Genomic DNA, 23,681 nt, shown 5'->3' on the forward strand with positions numbered 1-23,681 from the left:
CGTCCTGCAGGGGGCGTGTGACCAGGCTGGAGGACACGCGCTGGGACGGGACTGCTGCGACAGCATAGTAGCTCCCAGTGGCTACAGTTAGCTGGCTAACTGCTGCTAGCTGTCGGTGCAGCTGAAAATGTTTACTTTCTGCCGGTTGTTAACGGAGCGGAGGACGGTAGCAGCGTCGGAGGATTGTGCCATGACTTGCCAGTGTCTCGTTGACGACATTACCAAGCTTTAAGTTATGCTCTCACGAAAGAAAAGTAAGAACGAAGCGTCAAAACCAGCCGAGGTACAAGGGAAATATGTGAAGAAGGAAACGTCTCCGCTCCTCAAAAGTAAGCGCAACAAGTAGCCTGAGCGGCTAGCTCGCTAGCTAACGTTAACTAGAGCCCGGCTTTACCCAGCTAAAGTAAAACCAACACATTGAAGCGAGAGTATGGAAACAGTTAACCGCATCATTATGGTCTATAAACTGTTTTCCAATGTAATGTACACTGTATGCTTATCCAGCTAGCATGCTAACAAAGTTGTCCGGTGCTAACTGAAAAGCTCATTTACTTAATGTTATGAAAAAGGATAACACCTTGTATTTTCTTTAGCAACATTGAGATAAGTTTTCTCTCTTTTTTACTCCTTAACTAGAGCTAAGTTCCTTAGAGATGTAAAAGCCTAATTATTCTTGTATTTAGATGCCTAATTAGCATCTGTTGACAAAACAGAAGAGCGTCAATGAGGGCTTAGAAATACTGCCAGGGTAAGACGTCACAAAAAAGCTTATTCTGTCAGCTTGTTTTTTATTACTATTATTTAATGTGTTGTGGTTTTTAACTTTAGGTTTGAAGTAATCTTTTAATTTGACCAACATTTTTCTTCTAACTGGATGAAGTTAGTTTGGGATGCTCTAGAGGTTCTGTGTAAAAAGTTAAATATTGCAATCCATTTAAAAGAAAACAAAAAGGCTTTTTCAAAAAAATTTTTTCCTAAAATCATAAACAAGAAAGGTTCAGCCTGGCGGTGGGGCGCCAGGCCTATAATGCACAGGGGGGAACCCTGCTCTCTAACTCCTGACATTAACAGCTGACCTCTGTTAATGTCTTGCAGACCTTATGCCCTCATTCATCCGCCATGGACCCACTATTCCCAGACGAACAGAGGGACCCCCGCCAGAGATGACGCCCTCTTCCTACTCTGTGGCGACCAGCAGGGAGTCGGTTGTGTCCCGTAACAAGAGCGTCCTCCGCTCGCCCGTGCAGAGGTCGCCACATGAAGTGGCCCGCAGAGAGAGCCACCGCATGTCAGCGCCACCATACCTGCCTCGCAGTCTGGGAGACCTGTCCCACGAGTACCGCGGCTCATCGCAATCCTTCCTGACCGACGTGAGCCCCATGTCGGAGAATGGAGATGCTGCTGGGTATTACTTCCCACCTGAACCCTATTATGAAAACCAGCAGCAGCGTCAGCCCAGGAGAATGCAGGAGCGCTTCCCTGAAGGCTATAGATACCATGAACACAACTTCCAAAGACATCTCCACCAACACCTCTCCCCAGTGCCAAACCGACCCCCCTCAGGTAACTGGAAAATGCTTTCTAATTAGTAATTAAAAAGTCATAAACTAAAGTGGTATTTTTCAAGAAAGGCTACAGATTTTACCTGCACACATTCATTTGGAAGTCTTATTTGAGAAACTCATGTAATTTTTTTAATGGCAGGTTTTGTGGCTTTGAAATCAAAGCTTTCAAGTCTGAGGATTGATAGGGCTTCAAACAGTTAATCAACTTGCAATCAATTCTCAGTGATTTAATTAAAAGTTGTTCTGATCGATTAACTGACATTGTCCACTTAGATCTGCTTTTAGTGTGGTAGTTTGGCTTCCATCCAGAAGAGGGCACCACTGGCTGGCCTTAGGTGGGACCAGTTGATACAAAAACAAAGATGGTGGGGCCATACCAGAGCAAGAAAGAAAAACTGTTCAAACAGAGTCCAGTTTGGGTTTTTCTTTGTTTGGGTTTTTCTTTCTGTTATATTAGCACGTCAATAATTTTGGAATGAGATGCTGAGGCTGCTCTGTGCAGTTCAGCTGAATGAGCGCCATTAAGTGTTCATATTTCAAACAGAACAGCGAAAAGTACCTTTTTCATCCTGTGACAAGATCAGGAAAAAAAAACACTTCAGTATGAACATCTGTTTGTTCATGACAGATTAAGTGTTTCACAAATTCATGTTTTATTTTTCTATTCGGTAACCTAAAAGGCTAATGTTTTGTTATATTTTATAAATATGCCTCAGTTTAATAATTCAAGAAATCCACAATTTTTAGTTTGTTCAGTCAGTATTTAATACGGCTGTCACAAAATAGCATTAAAATTGAATGAAGTTTTATTCAAATTAAGTATGTTATAAAAAAAAAAAGTGACCCTTTATGTTATTAAACTTCTGTCGGCCCTCTTTTTTATAAACTTTAAGAAAATGGCTGCTGTCAAAGCTCAATCAACTTTCAATAAACTCACTGATCAATGATTTGCATCCCTGCCTGCTGGTTATATTGAGACTTAACACCTAGTTTAGTCAAAGTAACCTCTCTGATGTGCTCTATTTTAAATATTACTGATGGTTTTTGAACCAGAAATAGATGACAGGAGTACAAACCACTGGTTTTCAATCCAAAAGAGTCATTTTAGCTCATGTTTTCAACCAGATTATATTCTGTTATTTGTAAACTCCACACTGTAAACAGTAGTATGTTGCGAGTGTAAATTTACCCCCGAGAGTAAAATTGTATGCAGCTTGCAGGAATTTTCCATTTATCCTAAAGCAGAAACCCTTTTATTATGTGGCCGTCTTGTTGATGCGACCCGCCTTGTGCGTATCGTACAGCTCTTTTTGAAGTGAAGTCAAACAAGTGTTGGAGTCTCTGCATTTAGAGGGGAAAAAAAAAAACTCTCCATTTGCCAATAAGTTTCTGCTGGCAAACTAGTAATTTACAGTCAGAAACCTCCGTCTTAAATAGCTCCCAATGCTCTGATCGCTGCGTAGCTGCATGTCATCCTGACGCGGATATCACAAAAATAAATGTGTGTGTAAGAACAAAGAGCAGCGTCATTCTCAGCCTTTTCACTTTGTGTGTCACTCTAAAATGAGCTGCTGTCATCTTGACTTGACACTAATCTGTAAGGTGTTCTTGCACGTTGTCTTGATCATGGAGCGTTTAGCATTTACTTGTCGTTTGAATTTCAGACTGCCAGCTAACGTCCTTTTTCATTTTCGTCCTCGTCTCCCTCCTGCTCTGGATGTCAGATGATGATAATAATTAGTTAGCAAAATATTTGTGGCATGAAAGGCAAGGCAGCGTGTTACTTAACCAGAAGTGCAGCCGCACTGAAGGCGACTATTTTCATTTTGTTCCAGTAAAATAAAAAGGGAAGAAAAAACAACATTGTTTCAGTATGAGATCAGCTCTTAGATGTCTGCTGCCAGTCATAATTTCTCTTTAAGAACTGGGAAATGAGAAGATATAGGAAACATATTTAGTCCAGCTTTGATGCCATTAATCAGAATTGAATGGTGAGAATCGAATTTCTGTAAAAACTGCGTTTTACTAATTTATTTGGACTTGCCGTTTTAAACCATCTTTAGTATCTTCCTTTAGCATCTTCCTTTAGCATGTAGCTCAGTTACTTCATCCGACTACAACAGTGGTCTCGCTGTACTTTGTTCAGGCTTCTCGTTATCGGCTGAAAGTCTCCATCTTTTTGCAGCACTGGTGTGATGCATTCACTGGTCAGAAAAAGAGCTGAATATTGAGTTCCCAGCATAACAGCCTCGTCTTCCTCACACTTTCTTGTCCTATCTTACTAAGGACAAGTAATTTGCATATCAAATTGCTATTTTGTAGGAGCAATTTGATATATTTTGCAGCTCTACTCAGAGCTCATCCAATATTCACTACTACATTCTGATTTCACAGGGAAATAAAAATAATGTTATTATAATTACTATTTTTTATCATTATTATTTTAGGATCCAGTAACTTTCAATCTATTCGTGACGAGACACGAAAGAGAGGGTCAAGAGAGAAATAACATGTAGCAACAGAGTTGCAGAATATGACCAAGCCTGCCGCACCATTCAGGATTTTACTGGGTGATACTAGCTTCTGGTTTGCCTCTAGTTTTGATCCACCACGTTCAATTTTAGCCAATTGGTTTTTTTGTTGTTGTTGTTGTTGTTTTATCAATGTAAAACTCATACAAATTCATTAGCGGGAACTTTGTTTTAAATCAGCAAAGCAACAAATAGCAATCATGACAACAAAAAGAACTCCAGGTTTGTTGATAGAACAATTAAGTCATTACAAATCGTTAAACAATGATCCAGTTTTGGGACATTTAATGAACACTTGAAGCAGCAGTATTATGAGTATTCCCAGCACTTTATTATAGCATAATCATACAACCATGATCCCTTCAGCTGTTTGTAAAAAGGCTGTGTTTATCAAACATGATGACTTAAAAGAAATTTGACTGCACAATTTAAAGTCATCGCAACATTTTCCCCGATAAGCCGTTCACAAATGCTCTTCGAAACGTTTCACTGAGAAGTAGTTTGTGTGATTTGAGGATTGGGCATGCTAGTTTAAATAGTGGTTTAAAAATAATCCATCAGGTGATCGGTTTTATTGCGGGGAAACAGAAGGGGTGGAACATGTGTTGATTTATTGTAGAAAATATATAAAAGAGAGGAAAGAATTGGGGAGGATAATTTCAGTAAGTACGTCTAATTTTTTAGGGACGCATCAATCACATGATATAATTCAAGCACTTATTAAATATTTAAAAGATACAAAATTAGCTGAGAGGATTTAATGTGTGTGTGTGTGAGTGTATAAGTCTGTGTGTAATTTAGTTATTTTAAGATTCGAAGATGTATTGGGAAAAAAAATGAATTTCTGAATTACATCTTCGTCTGGTAGTTGACGGCGGTAACGCACAAAGTTTGTAAACTGCCAGAAAACGCAATAGAAGAAGAAGAAGAAGTCATTAATGTGATGAGCTCAGCAGCTGTGCAGATGCACCAGGTGTTTCCTAAATGCTGCAGCTGCTGGACTGAAGGAGCTGAGTGGAAAAGGCGCTTGGTGAAAGCAAACATCTAAGCAACCCCGATTGGAGAGGTCCAACGGTGCTGCAAGCATGTCTTTAACACCCGAACCAGCAGGTATGTTTTTGATTAAGGAATAACCTTTTAACATGATGTAAAGCTAACAAAAAATTATTTAGATAATACTGCCCCTTTAAAAAAAAAAAAGAAACATCTAATTAGATTTCCCCTTCTGACTGCCAGTTCATGGTAAGAAGCCAGGAATTGATTTTGAAGTTGATTTATGTGTCAACAGTAAGTGAATCCATGACAAAACGTCTTCATGCATTAGAATCCCAGTGGCCAAAGTGTTCTTCTTTAATTTTTGTTCTTGCATTTTATGATGTTATAACTACAAACTTGAATGTATTTCATTGGGATTTCATGCAATGGACCAAAAAGTAACAGAGGAGCTGCAGTGATTGACATTCAGGTGTTTAAAAACCATTTTTCTTGCGCGCCACAAATCTGACTTTTATGGAATAGCAACTTTAAGGTAAAACTAAAATGTACAGGTTTCCTCAGACAATGAATGGGACCTGACAGACAAAAAAAAAATGTTTCACTTTCTTTCTGATTCATATTATCCCACTGCTTTGTTTCTCTATCGAATGTTTGTGGTCGTTGCATAACTGTGACTCTGCGTAGTGGGTCTTTATCTCAAGAAGAAAAGAAAAACTAAAGTTGGGTATGATGATGATGAGGTGAATAAAGAGGACTGAGAATACGCTTCTTTGGCGCAGAAAAGCATTCCATTCCTTCACTCAGGGACTGGCAGAGAGCTCCAGCTGCTGTCACTCATGCAGAATGCATCTGACTTTAGCTCCCATTTTCCTGAATTTCCTTTTTAATTCCCCAAACTTCTCCAGAATGTTTCAGCCTCTTTCCTGGCTCGCTCGCCAGTTCCAAAGCCTTGATGCTAACCAGCGCAGCTGGTAGCTAATTAAAGTAGCTTTTAGGAAGCTGGCAGCTTGCAGAAAGTGTTTGGGAGGTTTAGCATTTTGTTCTTGTGTGCGTCTGGCCAGTGTTGGGAGAGACTGCTGACTTCCTGTCCAAATGTAAAACACTCCCATTTCCTTCTATTCCTCAAACATTCACAGTTGGAGGATTTGTCACATCAGTCAAAATGACTTACAACTCTGCCCGCATTCAGTTTTACATTCAAACTGCATTCATGTTGCCTTTAGCAGCGATTCTCAGCCTCCTTATCTTACCCTGCTGTATGTTCAGCCGCCCCACTAGATGACCTTTTCAGCAACAGCACTTTCCTTTAACTGACAGTTTCCCACACAAGTCAGGAAAACACTTTTTAATTATCTCTTTTTTTTCCCTGAAGGAACGTTATCCGAAACCTGCGGCATTGCACATTTGCTCGGATGTAACTGCTGCTATAGAAGGAAATATACCTTTTCCTCAGGCACAGGTCAAACGCAGGCCAGGTCTCTGGGGAATCTGTCCAGCCTCTCCACTGAGGACGACCTCCTTCCGGCCGGGTGGGCTGTCGACTGGACCGTTGGTGGCAGGAAGTACTACATCGACCACAACACCAACACTACACACTGGAGCCACCCTCTAGAGAAGGAGGGGCTCCCTGCGGGCTGGGAGAAAGTGTATTCTGCTGAGTTTGGCGTCTATTATATGGATCACATTAACGAAACAGCACAGTATCGACATCCATGTGCCCCGAGGTAATCCTATAGTGACATATTTCCATCTATTATGGCCATTTATGTTGAATTTTTTGTAAATCATTAAGTTCTATCAATTTAGTTTTTCTCTTTAGGTAGGTAGAATACACTCAAGTCAGTTTGGAACCTAAATCTGTGACAAATTTTAGTATTTGGAGTTGTTGCAATTATTTTTGATAACTTTTAGAGCCCCTCATTAATTCAAGACATTAAGGACCTACTAGGTTTTTTTTTTTTTTTTTTTTTTTTTTTTTTTTTTGGTCAAAGGTTTTTTTCTGACTCAAATGTCACCTTATAAGATCCAAAACTACTTGTAGAAAAAGTAGTGGGTTTGTTCCTCAACTGCTCTTTTTGAACTTGTAAGACCACATTAAGTTAACACCACCTTACATAGAGGGTGTAAATTTATTTTTTTCTATTTTTCCAGCATATCTTTTTCAATCAAGTCTGAAGTGCGTTCAAGAATCAAACCACCTGTTGCCACCCACGGCCTTTTCTTGGAATACTTTGGGGGTTTTAGACCTTTCATTTACATAATTGCCCCTTCTTTACAAAAACATAGTATGGTGATTCCATAAATTATTTACTGTTCATGACAAAATTATTCTTTTCAGTGTGCCTCGCTACGATCAGCCGCCTTCGCCGCCGCCCCCTGTGACCCATCAACCACAAAGGATGCAGCAGGTGCTGGTGCCGGCTAACCCGTACCACACGGCTAATATCCCAGAGTGGCTGCAGGTGTACGCTCGCGCACCTGTCAAGTGAGTACAGACTCCCCAACTTGTCTTATTGTTGTCACAACTTGCATACTGGTTGAAGTTCATGGTGGCAATTGTTCTTTATTTGAACCCCTCTTTAGGTTGCTATAGTGAACCTGGTCCCATTTTTTTTTTTTTTTGCTATTAGCGTATTTGCACTAAATTGAAACAAAAATGTAAAAATATATATATATATATAATAAGTCTAAAATTGAGAATAATCAGAAATTGTTTTTGTCTTTTATTGTAACAGTGAATCTGAATCCTTAAGTCTAACTAGAAAAAGTTGCTCTTAAATCAGTGTAAATTTTAAGTTGATTTAAGCTCGACTTTAATCAAATTTACCTTAAGTTTAATCAGTTTTTAAATTTTTATAGTGGCTGGAGTATCAATCAGGTATTTTTTTTTTTCTCTTTTCTGTCAGGCAAACATTTGAGTTGCATCCAGACAAATGAATTAAATTCTATGACTTGCTAGCTACTAATGTAACTTTTAGAGCTCGATAGCGTATTTGCACAAAAGTAAAACACAAACTTGCTTAGCTAGCTTACTTGCAGTATATTAAAACACAAAATGTTTTTAAAATTAGATTTTATTTAGCTTATCTTTTTGGGTTTCATGAACAAGTGTACAATCAGCAGTTTGCTAGAAAACGTTTCTTTGCCAGTGGTTCACTTCTGTTTCCAACCTATATAATGCTACATTTATTGTTTAAAAAGTCTTACTCCTGCTCCTCGATAGAATGTACTCTTTTCTTTTGCACGTTGGTCATTATTCCAGGTCTTTAAATTTCTTTTGTAGCGGTCTCAAGTTCTTCAAAATTTTAGATTTGTGTTGATGAGACCTGCAGAAACCCTGAGCAAATTGTCATATTCGCACCCCTTCCTGCGCTCATAACAATGTGCACTAAAACTTTTCAACTCTTCATTCCTTTTCCCCCCCTCTCGTCTCTTCAGGTACGACCACATCTTGAAGTGGGAGCTGTTCCAGCTGGCCGAGCTGGACAAGTATCAGAGCATGCTGAAGCTGCTGTTCATGAAGGAGCTGGAGCAAATCGTCAAGTTGTACGAGTTGTACCGCCGGGAACTGCTGTCGGAGCTGGAGGCCCGCAAACACCGCCAGCAGTGGTTCAGCCGCTGCTGGCGTACCACTGCGCCGGCAACATTTCACGGCAGTTCTGCTGCGCCATGAGGAACGCCTTCGCTGACAGTTTGGGGGAGCGGTCCGTGTTTTGCCTGCGATATCGAGATTGACTTGTAAATTGCTTCCTTACCAAAAAACGAAATAAAAAAAAAAACATCCGTGCCTTTTTGCTCGATCCAAATATATATAAATATATCAGCCAAGAAGTCGACACTTCCTGACAGGAGTAAGAGGGAGAATCAGCTCAAGTGATGCTCACTTTTTGAATGACGAAGAGAAAAAACGCCAGCATGAAGACGTCGCCGGTGGACGCTGCTTGTTGTGGCGTTTGGAACCACCAACCTGAGACGTGAATGATGGTGCAATTTTTTTTTTTTTCTTTTTTAGTACTGAGAAGCACTAAGTCTGAAAGTCTGGAAATTTGCTGCAAAACATCATAAAACTGTGCCTTTAATAAAATCAAATGCATCATCTTTTCAGTTTTTGCTCATATCATGCTGACATCATCTAAACCGTCTATTTTTTTTTTTCCTGCAAAAAAAACGACCGGCAGCTGCTTTTATTTAAACACTACATTTTTTTTTCCCCTTTTGCTTTGTAACCATCATAAACTAAATAAACTTATGCATTGCTCTTGTTTTCTGACGTTCTGTACACTAAAGACAATCCAAAGGTTTGTGTGATTTATGAAACTTTGAAGCACAATTGATGCTGTCGTTCAGCTGTCATGACATTACGACAAATCGGGAATGTTCTTGTTTTTCTGTGTTTAATAAAACAAAAATAAGCTACTGGACATTTCACCATATCCTCTATAAATGACAGTGAAATGCTCCTTTCTGGCAAACTTTTAACTGCTGTGAATCTTTCTTTGTTTTTGGAATGGATGTTTTGAGTGACTTCAGGCCAAGTTCCCAGCCTTGTGGTTTGAGAAGCTCCGAAATAATTTTATATGCACTGAAATCCACTTGACTTAAAAAAAAAGAATTTTTTTGTAAACTCAGTAAAAGTTTCACCTGTTCACAAGTGTCGATACATTTTTCAAGAGCAAGGATTTGATGCCTGGGTTCAAATCTATTGGGTGGATTTTCTCACTTTACATTCAGGCTCGCATGCATTCTTGCTTTTCTAGTGTTAAGTTTAAAGTTCCTTAGCAGGTTGCAGAAATATAATTTTTGTAGCCTTCAGCAAGCTGCTGGCAGGATGTTTGACCACTTTCTGATGGAGGCAACTTGTAAACACAGTCCACAGATTTTCAATCGTGTTTAAATCAGAAACTCAATGCTGGGCTGCTTTGCCTTTTCCAAAATCAGTTCTGGTTTTTGCAATTAAGCGGATGTACAATATGTCTGGTTTGAATGTAGTTGAACATAAACATAAGATTGATGAATAAAATCAGTTAGAAGTGATAAAAGCAGGGTCTTAACTTCAGTTCAGCTGTTTTGTGAAAGTGGTGGATCTGATTATTGTAAAACATTAATCCTACCCCGAATATCCTAAAACAAAACCAACTCAAGTTCTTCAATTTCAAAGCACTCACTCCTGTTTTAAATTGTATTTTAAAGTATATATTTTTTTGTTTGTGTGATTTTTTCCCCCACAACTCTAGAAATTAGTTTGTTGGCATTGGAGTTGCTGCTGTTCCTTGATCTATGTGTATACCGTACTTTTGACTGTTTGGATTAGAGAAAATTTAATGTAGGCTACCCTACTCCGAAGGTAAAATGAAAACAATCTGTTCAGATGAACCAATAACACCCCAAAATAAATAGCAGGTATATAAATTTCTTAATCAGGTGTCAAATGCGCCTGACCATCTTCAAGAAGATGCTGCATTTGAAAACTCAACTTGAGTCTCTTCAAATTATTCTATATAAATATATATAAAAAAATTACGTCTGAAAGGTTTGTTTTCATCAATTTGGTCCAACTTTATTTATCTCTTTGTGACTAACTCTGCAGTGTGCTGAAGCCAAACAGATAGTCTGAAAGACGTCGACTCGTTTAACACTTGCCTTTAAGCGGAGAGGAGGGATGATGGAGGGAGAAGAAACTGGTAAAAGTGTGTTTCCATCTCATTCCACACAAACAAAACGACTTCTCGGACTCGTGAAAAAGACCACCGAAAACACTCGACGTACGGGATTTCAAGAGATGAAGCGATTCGACTGAAAGCCTCCTTGATGCTGATAACACCCTGTGGAAGACTAGAAACCAAGCAGTGAACTCAAAGCCTCCACACGCCTCAAACAAACAAAAAGAGAGAAAAGTCTGTCACCATCAAAAGCTTTGTGTTTATGAATGTGAGCTTCTCTCGTCGCCACGCGACCGATGGGTTCTTCGCTCGGAGGGTTCGAGTTACGCGTGTTCAAGATGACGGATGAGGTCTGGAATGAGGAGGCTTTTCCCAAAGCCGGGCCGGTGGCCACGCCCGGCAGCACCCAGCTTCCACTCCTCCAGCGGGCGCAGGACGGCTACATTCCTGGGATTTGCTGGAACATTCAGCGAGAGACAGAACAATGGGTCCGTCGGCCTCCTCTTTGTCACGATAGAAGCTGAACGCACACACACACACACACACGTGCGCGACCTTTCGACTTCAAAGGCCAAACACACAGGCATTGGGATGAAGGAGAGACGCTGCACAAATGCAAAGCTGCAAGCAGAACCAAAAAAAAAGATGAGGTGACGATGCCAGTCGTGATCTGGGAACTTGAAACTGATGCTGCACTGTAACGCCTCGACGTCTCTTGGAGCTTTGTCAAACAAACAGTGCCTCGGAAAAGCTTCCGCCTGAAACCTTCCTGCTTTTTGTCCCGTCTTACAGCCACGTTCTTCAATGTTTCTCCATGACAGAATCCCAAAAAGTGTCCCAAGTGTCTGAAAGTGGGAGGAAAATGTTGCATCTTATGCAAATGAAACACAACCAGCTAATAAACACATATGGCAAGTAGTGCACTAAAAGTTCAAATGTTTTCACTCAACAGGAAATATTGTGGTGAATTATGCAAAGGTTCAGTGGCAACGTCATGCTGTGGGGATGCTTTTCTCCAGCAGGTTGCTTAGAGTTGATTCAACTCAATAAAATAAATAAAAACAAAAAAATGTTTTTATGAGATTCTGTTATGAGAAAATCTCAACAGAATCTATACGACTGGAAACTGAATTTCACCTTTTAGCAGGTCAGCTACTCAACACAATAGCGTAACGAGGGGCCTAGTCAAAGTCATTGCTCGGTGCGTTTGAGAATCGGTGTGGCAAATTAAAAAAAAACCCGATCTTCACAAATGCTCTTCATCCAAGCTGATGGGGGCTGCCAGGAAAAGAGGGAACGGAGGGGGAATGCAGCAGAATGGTAGAAAATGGCAGAAAGTCCCAATCAAATACATCGAAGGTTTGTGGTTCCAACGCAACCGAAAGCTGCAAGGCACTGCGTTTGCCTCCAACTCCAACCGCGCCTTCGTGTGTCTGCATTTACCCGGGCTGACGCAGATGTAAAGTAAATAAATAAATAAATAAAAATAAAGACAAAACGTTTACATTTTATGGCACAACACCACTTTGTCACAACCGTTAAAACATATAGATATATATTTTTAAAAAGTGTACCTGAATTCTGAGCTTAAAGATGAGAAACATCAACATGCAGATAATGCTGCTTCATTGTTCAACACACTGTACATAATTTGGCCTTTTGCAGATCTTGGATATAAACAGCACGAGACCCTAAAGAACGTTTGTCACGAGTGGTTATTTCAACATAGTGGGCAACACCTTGGAGGGGAAGAAGAAGAAGAAAGAGTAGAAGAAGAAGGAGGAGAGGAAGGAGTAGAAGAAGAAATGCCCCGGCATCAAAACGACTGAGGAAATGTTGTGTGATATGAAATAAACAGCAGACTCTGAGGTCTCCTCCAGCTGAGTGCCCAGAGACGAAAAGGTGAAAGACGACGGTGCAAGAAGAACTGGCGCCCGCGCGGCGGCCGACGCTCACCGCGGCGGCGCTCCGACGTTTCTGATGCGTGAACCTTGTAAGTAGCGACTTGGATTTGTTGGAGCCGACGTCAGAGTAAAGAAGTGCCCGACGGGTGGTGGTGTCCACCCCAAACAAACAAAAAAACAAAAAAAGAAGAAGAGAGTCCCTGCTGCGTCGTCATCAGTCCTTCTTCTTGTCCCGCTCCTCCTCGGCGGCGGCAGCGGCGTCCGCGTGCGCTCCGGGGAAAGCGTGGTGGTACAGGTGCCGGTGATTGGCCGCTACATTGTACAGCTTGTGCAGAGCCTGGGAAAGGTAAAGGAACAGTCAGGACTTGTGGTTTCACTCAGAAACAGCCGACAGGAGAGCGAGTGGCATGAGCAGCGACTTAAAGATGGGAGCCATGATTCCCATTTGCGTGGCTGGTGTGTGGGATAGAGATGCTGCCTTTCAGTGTCACTGAAGAGCCGCCATTTTGAGAGGCACTGAACGTTTGGAAGTGTTTAGTTTGCACACTATTTTACAAAAGTCTTGGTTGGCACTTTCCTGTCTGGGTCCAAATAATTTCTACGTTTTGAAGGAACATTTAGTTTTGTTGAGCCTTCATAATCAATTTTAGTCACTCGTCCAGTTATAATTACTTCAGATATTTAAAATGTTTTGTGTTATTTGGAAATTACAATTTACTTTTATTAGTTTTATTATTCTGCCTTTATCAATGCACTCGTTGAAAATAGTCTCACATTGACAGTATTAATGTTCATTGAAATCATTTCTGGGATTATTTATTGTCCAATTTGGTTTCAAGTGTGTTCAGGAATTCTCACCCCGTTTAACCTTTTAACGTTTTGATCTCACAACCTTAAATGTCTTTGTCTTATTTTTTTTTATTTATTTGCATCATTGGTCATCACAACCACAGCAAGAAACTGACTTTTTTGTATAATTTTCCAAAACCAGTCGGATCAATTAAATAGCTAATTAGATTCAGGTCTGGCCTTTGACTAGACCATTCTAATACATGAATAAGCTTTGATATAAACCATCGACTGGATGTTTTCGGTCATTTATCTTCCACCCCAGATTCTATTTTTTATTTTTTTATTTTTTTGCAGCTTTTTGCACGTTTCCTTCTAGGAAATCCCCGCCGCATAATGCTACAACCACCATTTGTCATTGTCAGAATGAAAAATCTATTGTATCGATTTTATTCAGTGGCATCTGAGTAAAAGTTACATTTTTTTGCACGTGAAACATGTGATGACCACTCGTCATTTTCGTTTTCCCCAATTTCTTCGTCGGAGTGAGAAAACCTGCCTCATGCCTCCTGTGGCATGTGGCATTACTGCACAAGGCAAGACATGCTTACAGAGCAACAAGAAAGGACTCAAGTACCTACACTAATTTAGAAACAAACAAACAAACAAAAAATAGCAGACACAAACGCAAGTCGTCGTTTGGTGAGCGGATGCTTTAGCTCTCCTGGCTCGTCGGGAAAACTCACCTCGTTCGTGCTCCCCTGTAGAAGCGTTAAGAGAAACAAACACACGTGAAGTAAGTGGACAGGATACACGACTAAAACACAGATTAATTAGCAACAATGAAGAGGAACTTAACCTGGTCGTAAAATATAAAAAAGGAAAATGACCGTATGGAACGATATCAGTATTTTCAGACTTTATTCCCTTTCTTATTGTCTAAGTATTCCTCTCCTCCTTCCTTTTTTCCTTTCTCTTTCTCTCTTCTCACTTGTCCTTCCTTTCAATCCTTGCTTGTACCCTTTCAACTTTCCTTCTCTTCCTTTTCCTTCCTGTCATTCCTTTCTCACTTGATCACTTTCCTTGCGTCGTTCCACCCCTTCCCTTCCTTGTGTTGTTTCTTTATTTCCATCCTTCCTTTTTACCATTCGCACAGAAACTGTGCACTGAACCCAATGTATGATTTACTGCCACCTAGTGGCTACAAGCCGTATGTTTGCTGAGGAGTTTGGATCTTTTTTTTTTTCTCTTTTTTTTTGCTGACCACAAATGAATGAACTGCAGAACCTATAATTTCATTCCTTGGCAGAACACAACAAATGTCTCGGTGGAAATGCCACTTAAAATATGACTCTTTGTTTTGTTGGGTTTTTCTTTTTAAGTCTTTGATCACAAATTGGATCAATATGGAGAAATCAACACATTTTGATTGGGAATTGTTTAGTAAAAATGTAGCTTAGACAATGGCCAGTCTTTAGAAAGAGGCAGCAGCCCAGGGCTCCATTTTTTAGGGGAACAGATTATTATTATTATTTTTTTAATAAATGCGTGTTTTGCTGACTTTACACTTCATTTAAGAGTCCAATATGAACATAAGCAGTACTCAAGTATTTAAAATGATAAAGTGATACTAATTTTTTGGGGGGAACAACATACAACATATTAAATCTACCATCACCAGCTGTCATCACCAGTTCTTACCCAATTATGTACAGAACTACCTATTAATTCACTGCAACAGAAAGGAGCAGTTCCTTCAGTGGACGGGCCACCAAAACGGGTTCCCACATCCTCGTAGATCCGGCACTGCTTAGAGGTGCGAGTTTCACCTACCTGGTCCCAAAGCGCCCCGGCCACCTGGTCGATGACGGCGCCCAGTTCCCTGTACTCCCCGGAGTAGCGAATGTAGGCCCAGGTGCAGAGCGTGATCAGCGCCAGGCCCAGGATCATGTTGCACAGGCTGGCGATGATGTCCACGCCCACAAAGCCCGTGATGCCCGCCGCCACGTACATGACGAAGATGACCACGAAGAGCGTGGCCGGCGTGCGCGCGGCGTGGAAAATGTTCTTGGAGTCGTTGTGCTTGATGTACTGGACGAACACCTCGTCGATCTCGCCCTCCAGCTGCTGCAGGTAGCGGCGGCTGAACTCCTCGCCGCCCATCTTCTTGACGCCGCGGAAGAGCTGCAGGGCCTCCTCCCGGATGGCCCCGTGTCGGTTCTGCAGCTCGCTGGGGGCCAGGAAGGGCCGGTCGCCCCCGCAGACCTGCGCGGAGACGAAGGGGTTGGGGGTTAACGGGAAAGGCAAGTCGGGAATTGAGCGCTCGCTTTTCCTCAGGCCGCTCGTCTCCACCGACCTCCTCCATTTTTTTGTTGTACAGATCCTTCGCCGCTGCGACCGCTGCTAAGTTGTTGGCTTCTGCTGTGGCCTGAATGAAAACACAGATTTCACAGTGAAACACGAGATGAGCCGCAATTCAATAAATCCAGGAGAAAACAAAAAAACGGTTAAACACAGAAAATATGGAGAACATGACCGGTGATTTCCTTAAATAACCTTAAATATTTAAGGATTTTTTTCCTCAAATATAGACATAATATCAAATACATGTTTTCATTGTAATAATTGCCCCAATTTCCCATGACATGCTGACTGTAGGACAACTGGTAATATTTTCTTTCAACTTCACTTTAAACATTTTTAACTATGCTGAAAATGTTGTACATTTTCAAAATCAGAACTTCGAAATTCTGACTTGCAGACATGAAGTATAGACTTCAGAGCAAAAGTGACTTTTATTGCGTCAAGTTACTTAAAGTCCTTAAAGGGCTGGTTGTGGCAGAATGTTTAGATAAAACTACCTATTAAAATATCGTCTATGGATTTGAAATTCAACAACATTAAACATCTTTTCATACTGATGTAATTTCACACTATACAAATAAGAAATGATTTGATTCATTTGAAAAATATTTAAGCACAAAAGTGTTACCTCGACGGTCTATCTAACAACTAGAGGGCCGCAAAGCCTAGATATGGTGGACCACATTTGGCCCGCTGGCCTTGAGTTTGAAATATCTGTGGTTTAGAGAAAATCACATAAATAATTTTTAATGGCGTTTTCATAGTGTTTATCAACATCCTATAGCAAATAAAAAAAGAAAAAAAGCATATATCCACTTAATTGCAAAAACGTTGTTTTATTTTTAAATCGAAAACACAAAGAAAGATAGAAAAAATGGTTTTTTAAACATTTTCTTTTGCTCGCTTTTGTCAAAAATTGCAACCAGCCTTTTTTTTTCTTCAAAAGATGGTGAAACATTTGCGGCTCTAAACAGGTTTGATGTCTGATGTCACTTGGACTGATGTCAAAAGGTCTCTCTCAACTGCGCAGGCCTCAGACCTCCACAGTCAGACAACACAGGCGAGTTGAAAAGTACCTGCAGCATTGACTTTGGATGCGGCAACTCCTCACCCTGGTATATCTTAATGTATGCCTGAAGCACATCAAGACATTGGAGGTCAGGAAACGTTTGGTGCATGAAATCCTAAACGATATGCTCTCATATTCGCTCGACCGGTTCTGACCTTGAAGTACTCCAGCAGGCCTCTGCAGGTGATCTTGCTGCCGTTGATCTCCTTCACGTCGATGTTGCGGGGGCTGAGGATCCAGGGCACCAGGATCTTCAGGTTGTTGATGAACTCGTTGTCGATCTCTGGAGAAGAACCAACCGTTTGTGTTATAATCTGGGAAGAGTTTCATTTGTTTCAGCATTTTATTTTGGACATGTGAAAATGTCGCGCTGGATTTATCGTCCTGTGTGTAGGAAGGAAAGTTTCAGCTGTGTTGAAGTATAATTCACTGCGTTATTAAAGAAGAAAAATGAAAACGTGGAACAGTGGTGAAACCTTTCCCACCAAAAACACCCGAATGCCTCACTGACGACTCCTCCAAGAGTCGCAAACAATTTGTCGTAATATTTAAAGGGCCACGGGGCTTTTTTACGAATGTATTTCTTAATCTATTTTAAAACCTAAAGTCAGAGATTAAAATCAAAATTTTAAGAACATAAAAAGCAAAAATGCTGAGTTCAAAGTCTACATTTGTTTTTGTCCCAGTGATGAAACGTGTCATGCAGTCATCTTCCACGCTGGGATGCACCAGTTGAAATCTCCTGGCCGATCACCGATTTTTAAAAAACCTAAACTGGTGAGACCATTTTTTTTTTTCTAAAATGTCGATAAACACAACAAAGTCGCTAAGTCGTCAACAGTGAGATGACGACCGCAAATATCGACCGATCTGCCGTTTCCAAAAAAGAAAGAAATGGAGCAGCCGGTTTATCTGGTTGCATTGTCCCTATAAAAATAAAAATAAAAAAGGCTGATGTACCTTTAATTCTTCCGTCAAAGTGAGGGTTGGTGGCCACTTTGAGGCCGGGGTGAGGCATCAGGAAGGAGGAGATGTTGGTGAAGCAGGAGTGGATGTGTTTTCGCACGTTCTGGAGCTCCTCGTGCTGGTTCTCTGAAATCTGCAGCAGAAGCACACGGTTCTGGTTCTACGGTCGATTTAATTAGCCTAACCTTATAACAGCGACGAGCTCATCTCAATGAAGTAGAATGTTATCAAAAAGATCATTTATTTCTGGAATTCATTTCACTCTAAACCAAACAGCCTCATTCCAATCACAGTGAACAAGCTCAAGAGTTCATTTCTAATCATTTTCAAAGTTATTTCTAAGAAAACCTAAATATTTCCTAAAAGAATTTATAATGGGGAAAAAAAAAATCCTGTCATGGCTGCTGATAGCCTTGCTGCTGGTGCAAGGTTTTGTACTGTACTTTTTCCTTCCACTTAACTTTCCTGTAATGTGTAAGCGGCAGATTGCCCTCATTGTTTAGGATGTCTGTGACATTTTGTTGAGCAACAGACTTCATGGAGAGACTTCATCGGCCATAACATGGACTGTCACATAATATTTGAGCCATACTATTTTTTATGTATCTATTTATTTTAAATATAAATTAACAGAAAAATATATATATATATTTTTAATTCCCTGTATGTTTTAATCAACATAATTGAGAAAAATACATGTTTCGATTCCTGAATAAATGACTGAAATAAGTGAACCTTATGATGATATTCTAATTTATTGTACGTTTGCAATTAGGACTGTGGAATCAGAAGCGACTGACCTTCAGTCGCTTCTCGAGGAACTTCATGCCCCCCTCCTGTCCGTAAGGAAACTCATATGGAAAACTCCAGTCCCGAACCAGGAAAATCAGGGACTGGAACAGATAACAAACCTGTATGTAGCTCTGCACAATAGGGTCCTGTTTAAAACGGCCGTTCTCTTTCAACTTTGTTTTAACGTGTAGCATCTAAATTATGGCTTCAAATCCAAAAGGAAAAAAAAACATTTTTTGATTTAGTGTGGATTTGTTTTAAAGCAGCACTTAATTGGAAACCTGTTTAATACCTGGAAAGGTTTGAGGAACGTCTCCTCCATCGCTAGTCTTCCATACTCAGTGAAAAGCTGAAAGAACAAACATCATCGCTGATGAAATACTGGATTTCAGCTCCACACTTTAAGTTAGCAATAATAGTGTACTTGATGATAAACCATGCTGACACTCAATTTCAATAGAAATGCTAGTTTTTGAATGGTAATGTATTCCAAAACTTGCTTTGGAATACAAAGCAAGTGTTTTTTTTTTACCTGCAAGTGCTGGAGGTCGTCCTCTTGTACATTCTGTGATATATTGTAAACCTAGAAGAGACAGTTTCCTTACAATACTGACATGCTGAGGATATTTTTAAATGTTGTCGTGTCAGAGTAAGAGAGACAAACAGGAGGAGGTTTTTCTTTTTTCTTCTTAAATTCAGGGTACAGTTGTTCAGCTGCTTCCTATGGACCTGCAAACCTCTCCGGCCAACCGGTGCACTCATGCGGCACTAAACTGTGGTACCTGCATGGAGCTGATCATGGTGCTCAGGGCGAACACAGTGGCCGAGTCCCTCAGCGTGGATTGGCTGTCAAACGTGCCCTGCGTGTCCATCAGCAACACGGCGACCTGCGTCATCGGACACGAAAAGAAACTCACCCGTTTGTGTGTCTGAATGTTTTCTACGGTCACAGATGTGAGAAAAAAAAACCTCCCCCCCAAAAAAAACCTTCAAATAAATTACTTTATTCTTGCAGTTCTAAGATCTCAATAGAAAACTTTAGAAAGTCCAATGTCGTCCATGAGGAATAACTATCCTATCCAAACTCTTGTGGGAAGAGTTGACCATTTTTCTAGGAAAGCATTGGTGAGGTCAGACGTTGATGTTGGACACTACGGCCTGATTTTCTAACCCACAGCATCACAGGTCTTTCATCGCTCCTAACAGTAGGCGTGTGATGCTTTTCCCCCAGTCATCCTTCGTGTCATACTTGACCCACCTTCAGAGGTTGTTGCTCACCCTTCGTCTCATTTGACCAAAGCACGAAGTCCGACTTAAACGGCCAGAAGAGTTCAGTAAACTCCACATGTGAAGGTAGGACACAAACAGGCGTCAGCACGTAGCGGAGTCTAATGGTTGTTAGGGAGACTTGGTAAACCAATCTGTGCTGCAGCACTTTTTTTTTTTCCTTACCTCCCTTATCATCCTACTGATTAGCGAGAAAAATATGGGTCCCTGTCACGTCATAATTTATTCCCCAGGGAAAGTCAGGATTTACTAATTAGAGGCGTCTTCAATGTCTGATTCAGTTCCCCACCGAATTCACGCACTCACATTAAAAAGCCTTTTCTTTTTCCCCAGTGTGCCATTATGCTACTGCAGTAAAAATGAATTTATTTGAAGGATTTGTACAAATGTTGCCACGGTCGTCTCTGCTTGTCCCTTGTTGTTTTGTCGAGGAGTTTACTCTGACCTTGCTTCCGTCTGGTTTGTCCACCAGGAAGACCTCGCTCCAGATTTGGATCCCGGTGGTCTCCCTCTCTGAGCCCCCTCTCCAGGAGAAGCCGGTCAGCGGCTCGCTCGCATCTCCGAGCCAGTTTTCAGACGCCTGGGCAACAGAGTGTGGCAATTTATTAGTCAGACTGATGCTTGATCTGCTGACAAGTGGCATGCTGTTTCAATTAGGAAAGATTGCAACAAAACAAAGTTTATGTGCAGCTAAATTATAAACTAGACTGGGAATGAACAATGGAAAAGAACAGATTGTACCTGTACGACTGGTGAGGCTATAAGTATTGGATACACTCTAAACAGCACAATATCCAGAGAACAAATACATTTTGAGTTTTCTACATTTTGCTACATTATATAGATTTCAGTCTATTTTGTTGGAATTTTATATGATAAACCAATGCATAGAAAATCTGACAAAACATTCAAATTTTTCTTTTTAAATTAAAATTGGGAAATGTCGCTATCTAACGGTTCTAAAAGCTTAAAGACGAGCGTCCTCACAGCATGATGCTTCCGACCTGCATTCGTGTGGCCTACAGATGCAGGCCACACTTTTCTGGAAGGAAATCCCGGAATCTGTTTTAGTCCTCGTCAAATTTTTTCCACCACTTTTTGTTGGTTTGTCATATAAAAACCAAATGAAACACTTTAAAGTTTGTGCTTGTGCTTTGAGAAAATGTTAAAAAGTCCAAAGGCGCAGTAGTATTTATTTTTTTGGTTGCATAATCAAGTAACGTTTTTAACTTCGGAAGTTGAGAAGAATGTGATATACATCAAATATGACTGAATTTACTTTTTTTATTTAATTTAATTCCTGGAAATTGAGCCTCTGTCTCTTTAAAAACTCATGTTCTCTCTGAATCTCTGCCCCTATTAGCCCTTCAGCTATGTTTTTAGTTTTTTTATTTTTCACCAGCGATTCACTGAAAAGTTTCTCTTTACAGCTCAGCAGATGCGCAGTTCCTCCAGGTGTCTGCTAATTGCTGCTGGCTAGTCTGAAGGAACTGAGTGTGAGGACTGATAGAGGAGGAGGAGCTTTGTCTCAAAGGCGGAGCTAGGTCCCCCCAGGCGTTTTGCACAGCTGAATGGTGGCTACAGGAGATTCAGGGATTTCTCAAACATGCATGAAAAACTCAAAGCAACACTCCAGGTATGTTTTTGAGAAAGGAATAACATTATAGCATCAATTTTACATAATACCACCCCTGTTAGGGGTGCTACCTTTACTATGACATAACGGCATTGTAAACCTCGATAGGCCAGAATTTATTTTAACACACTTCCTCTAACCGCTTCAACAAGGAGTCACACGCACTTACATGGTTGTACATGTAGCGCAGCATGAAGTCCATGAGGAAGGACTTGCCCTTGCGGAAAGCTCCCGCCACGGAGATGGCCACCACCTCGCGGTCCCTGACCTCCTCGGACAGCAGGATCCGACTCAGCGCCGCCTCGTCCAGCTCGAAGGTGTGGTCGTCTTTGACCAGCAGCACCTGGATGGGCCGGGCTCGTCCGTCCGGCTCCTCCTCGGAGCTCCACTCGTAGACATTTTTGTCGCTCAGGGACCCTGAAGGACAAATCGGGGGCGTGAGCTCAACGCGACGAGGCGACCAGAAGGCGTCGCTGTGAAACTGTTAGAGGAGCCAGCAGTTTCCGCCCGCTGTGAAAGATCTGGCCGTCCATTAAGAGAGAAGGCAGGAAAGACAAACCCCCGTTTTTGCAAGCGATGATATTCATTATACTGAATCAGTCCACTGCGTCCGTCCAATCTGTCGGAGCTCAATGAGATCATGTGGGCTAAAAGGTTTCCGAGCAGCAGCTCTGAGTGTTTCCGAGCAGCAAAGAAGCTGACATATTTGCAGACGATCCATGCTTCTTAAATAACTCAAACAGCTTGGATAGGAAGCATCTCTTAAAAACAACATATCTGAGATTATTAATGGCAATACAATTTGGACTTTACCATTCCAAACTAAGGAGCTAACCTGTTTTTTTTAAACACTGCACTCTGTTTACAAACAAATTCATTTCATTTTATTTATGTGTAGCAGAGTAAAGGGAGCTCAATACAATGCGGACACAACATTTTTTCTGAACTTTATACATTAAAAATAATAAACACAAAATATGCATCACTATTTTTTTTTTTTGGTCTATTGTAGGAAGGAAGACACTGTAGCTATCTACCACAACCACCCGGCCTGCGCTTTAGGAAAATGTGATGTCGTCTTCCAGAAAGTGACTTGAAATTAAAGTCTAGCTCCCGTGAAGCTCTGGGAGCAGGCAGCGTTTCGGGTCGTGTCAGAAGACGCAACATAGAACAACTTGATCCGAGCAACCGTTCTTCCGCTTCGGTTTCCCACTGCAGGGGCCTCCTCCCAGGCCCAGCAGACGACCTGATCCTGCCACTGCCTTCAAAACTGCTTAAGACGTCAGAAGCCGAATTAAGTGGGTCAGAGCGGCTCAACTCTGATGGCAAACAGCAGCAGCAGATTTTCATCTTTCCCCCTCGTTTCTCACACAGGCCTCCCCCACAACCCCCTCACAAGCTGCTTGGACTCTAAAGTGATGTCAGAGGTGGATGCTGGCAACCACTACACCCCTGATAATAGCAGATTTGGGAGTTTCTGATGCAGGATCGCATCCATTTTACCTCAAAGGCATCGCACAGCTTCAGCAGCAACAACAAAATCAAACAGTAACTGTCAACATTGTGAATTAAACTGTGATTTTTGGGCCTGCAGAGGCCTAAGCTGTCCCAGCAGAGCGCTTCCTGTCAACCAATCACCGCATTTCATCTCTGTAATGGTAATATATATATATTTTTTAAAATGAACGGGTCTCCTTGTTTCTGCAGAGGTCGACTGCAGCACCGCGTTTCCTTCCAGACCAACAAGGTGCAGACGCCGGAGCACGGAGCAGCTTTTGGTCTCAGTGTCCCGAAAACGAAAACAAACCGGAGCTTATGACACCCAGAGCGCTGCATCGTTTCCACCCTTTGTGTGACATGTGAACATGTTTTTTTTTTTTTTGTACGTACACTCACCCCAGCTGTCTCTCTCGGGACGGTGTTTCACCATGATGCGGTCCTGTTGTCGCCCGGCTCGAAGCGTAAATGAGCGGCCCTAGTCGGTAGTCATGAGCGTGCAGAGCTGGGAGGATGCCCTTATCTCCAGCACAACGACGTTCCTGTTGCGGGAGGATGATGGTGCTTTTATTCACCGCGTGAGACGCTGATCTCGTCGCCAGAGGGCGCTGCAGTCCGTTGTCCC

The 23,681-nt window shown here is 41.4% G+C and overlaps 2 protein-coding genes across 3 annotated transcripts; one reads left to right on the plus strand and one right to left on the minus strand.

The window, feature by feature from the left end:
- The first annotated feature begins 37 nt into the window (after positions 1-37).
- sav1 (salvador family WW domain containing protein 1) lies at positions 38-9,354 on the plus strand. The gene is made up of 5 exons (XM_055038002.1): positions 38-329; positions 1,096-1,563; positions 6,546-6,816; positions 7,431-7,577; positions 8,531-9,354. Exons 1-5 carry the CDS (start codon positions 236-238, stop codon positions 8,763-8,765), a joined length of 1,215 nt encoding a protein of 404 aa, XP_054893977.1. The 5' UTR covers positions 38-235; the 3' UTR covers positions 8,766-9,354.
- A 1,269-nt stretch (positions 9,355-10,623) lies between these two features.
- Positions 10,624-23,641, minus strand: atl1 (atlastin GTPase 1). 2 transcript variants are annotated; one of them, XM_055038000.1, is made up of 14 exons: positions 23,456-23,641; positions 21,729-21,976; positions 20,369-20,503; positions 19,419-19,523; positions 19,169-19,219; positions 18,929-18,985; positions 18,645-18,737; positions 17,839-17,977; positions 17,034-17,161; positions 16,886-16,942; positions 15,802-15,873; positions 15,279-15,710; positions 14,192-14,206; positions 10,624-12,993 (listed from the first exon to the last, which is right to left on the minus strand). In XM_055038000.1, the coding sequence occupies exons 1-14, from the start codon at positions 23,487-23,489 to the stop codon at positions 12,871-12,873; spliced, it is 1,689 nt and encodes a 562-aa protein (XP_054893975.1). In that variant the 5' UTR covers positions 23,490-23,641; the 3' UTR covers positions 10,624-12,870. The 2 variants fall into 2 exon arrangements, with proteins under 2 accessions (XP_054893975.1, XP_054893974.1); XM_055037999.1 differs by having other exon boundaries at positions 23,450-23,641.
- Positions 23,642-23,681: the final 40 nt, after the last annotated feature.

This window comes from Poeciliopsis prolifica, unplaced genomic scaffold (genome assembly GCF_027474105.1).
Source record: "Poeciliopsis prolifica strain line A6 unplaced genomic scaffold, Auburn_PproV2 SCAFFOLD013, whole genome shotgun sequence".
Classification (NCBI taxonomy): Eukaryota; Metazoa; Chordata; class Actinopteri; order Cyprinodontiformes; family Poeciliidae; genus Poeciliopsis; species Poeciliopsis prolifica.

Coding starts and splice junctions, on each gene's coding strand:
- atl1 (XM_055037999.1), bottom strand. CDS start 23,489: ATGGTGAAACACCGTCCCGAGAGAGACAGCTGGGGTGAGT. Junction 20,504..21,728: donor TGCGCTACATGTACAACCAT/GTAAGTGCGTGT, acceptor TCTGTTGCCCAG/GCGTCTGAAAACTGGCTCGG. Junction 16,943..17,033: donor GCCTGCTGGAGTACTTCAAG/GTCAGAACCGGT, acceptor GATGTGCTTCAG/GCATACATTAAGATATACCA.
- sav1 (XM_055038002.1), top strand. CDS start 236: ATGCTCTCACGAAAGAAAAGTAAGAACGAAGCGTCAAAACCAGCCGAG. Junction 6,817..7,430: donor CGACATCCATGTGCCCCGAG/GTAATCCTATAG, acceptor TATTCTTTTCAG/TGTGCCTCGCTACGATCAGC. Junction 7,578..8,530: donor TACGCTCGCGCACCTGTCAA/GTGAGTACAGAC, acceptor TCGTCTCTTCAG/GTACGACCACATCTTGAAGT.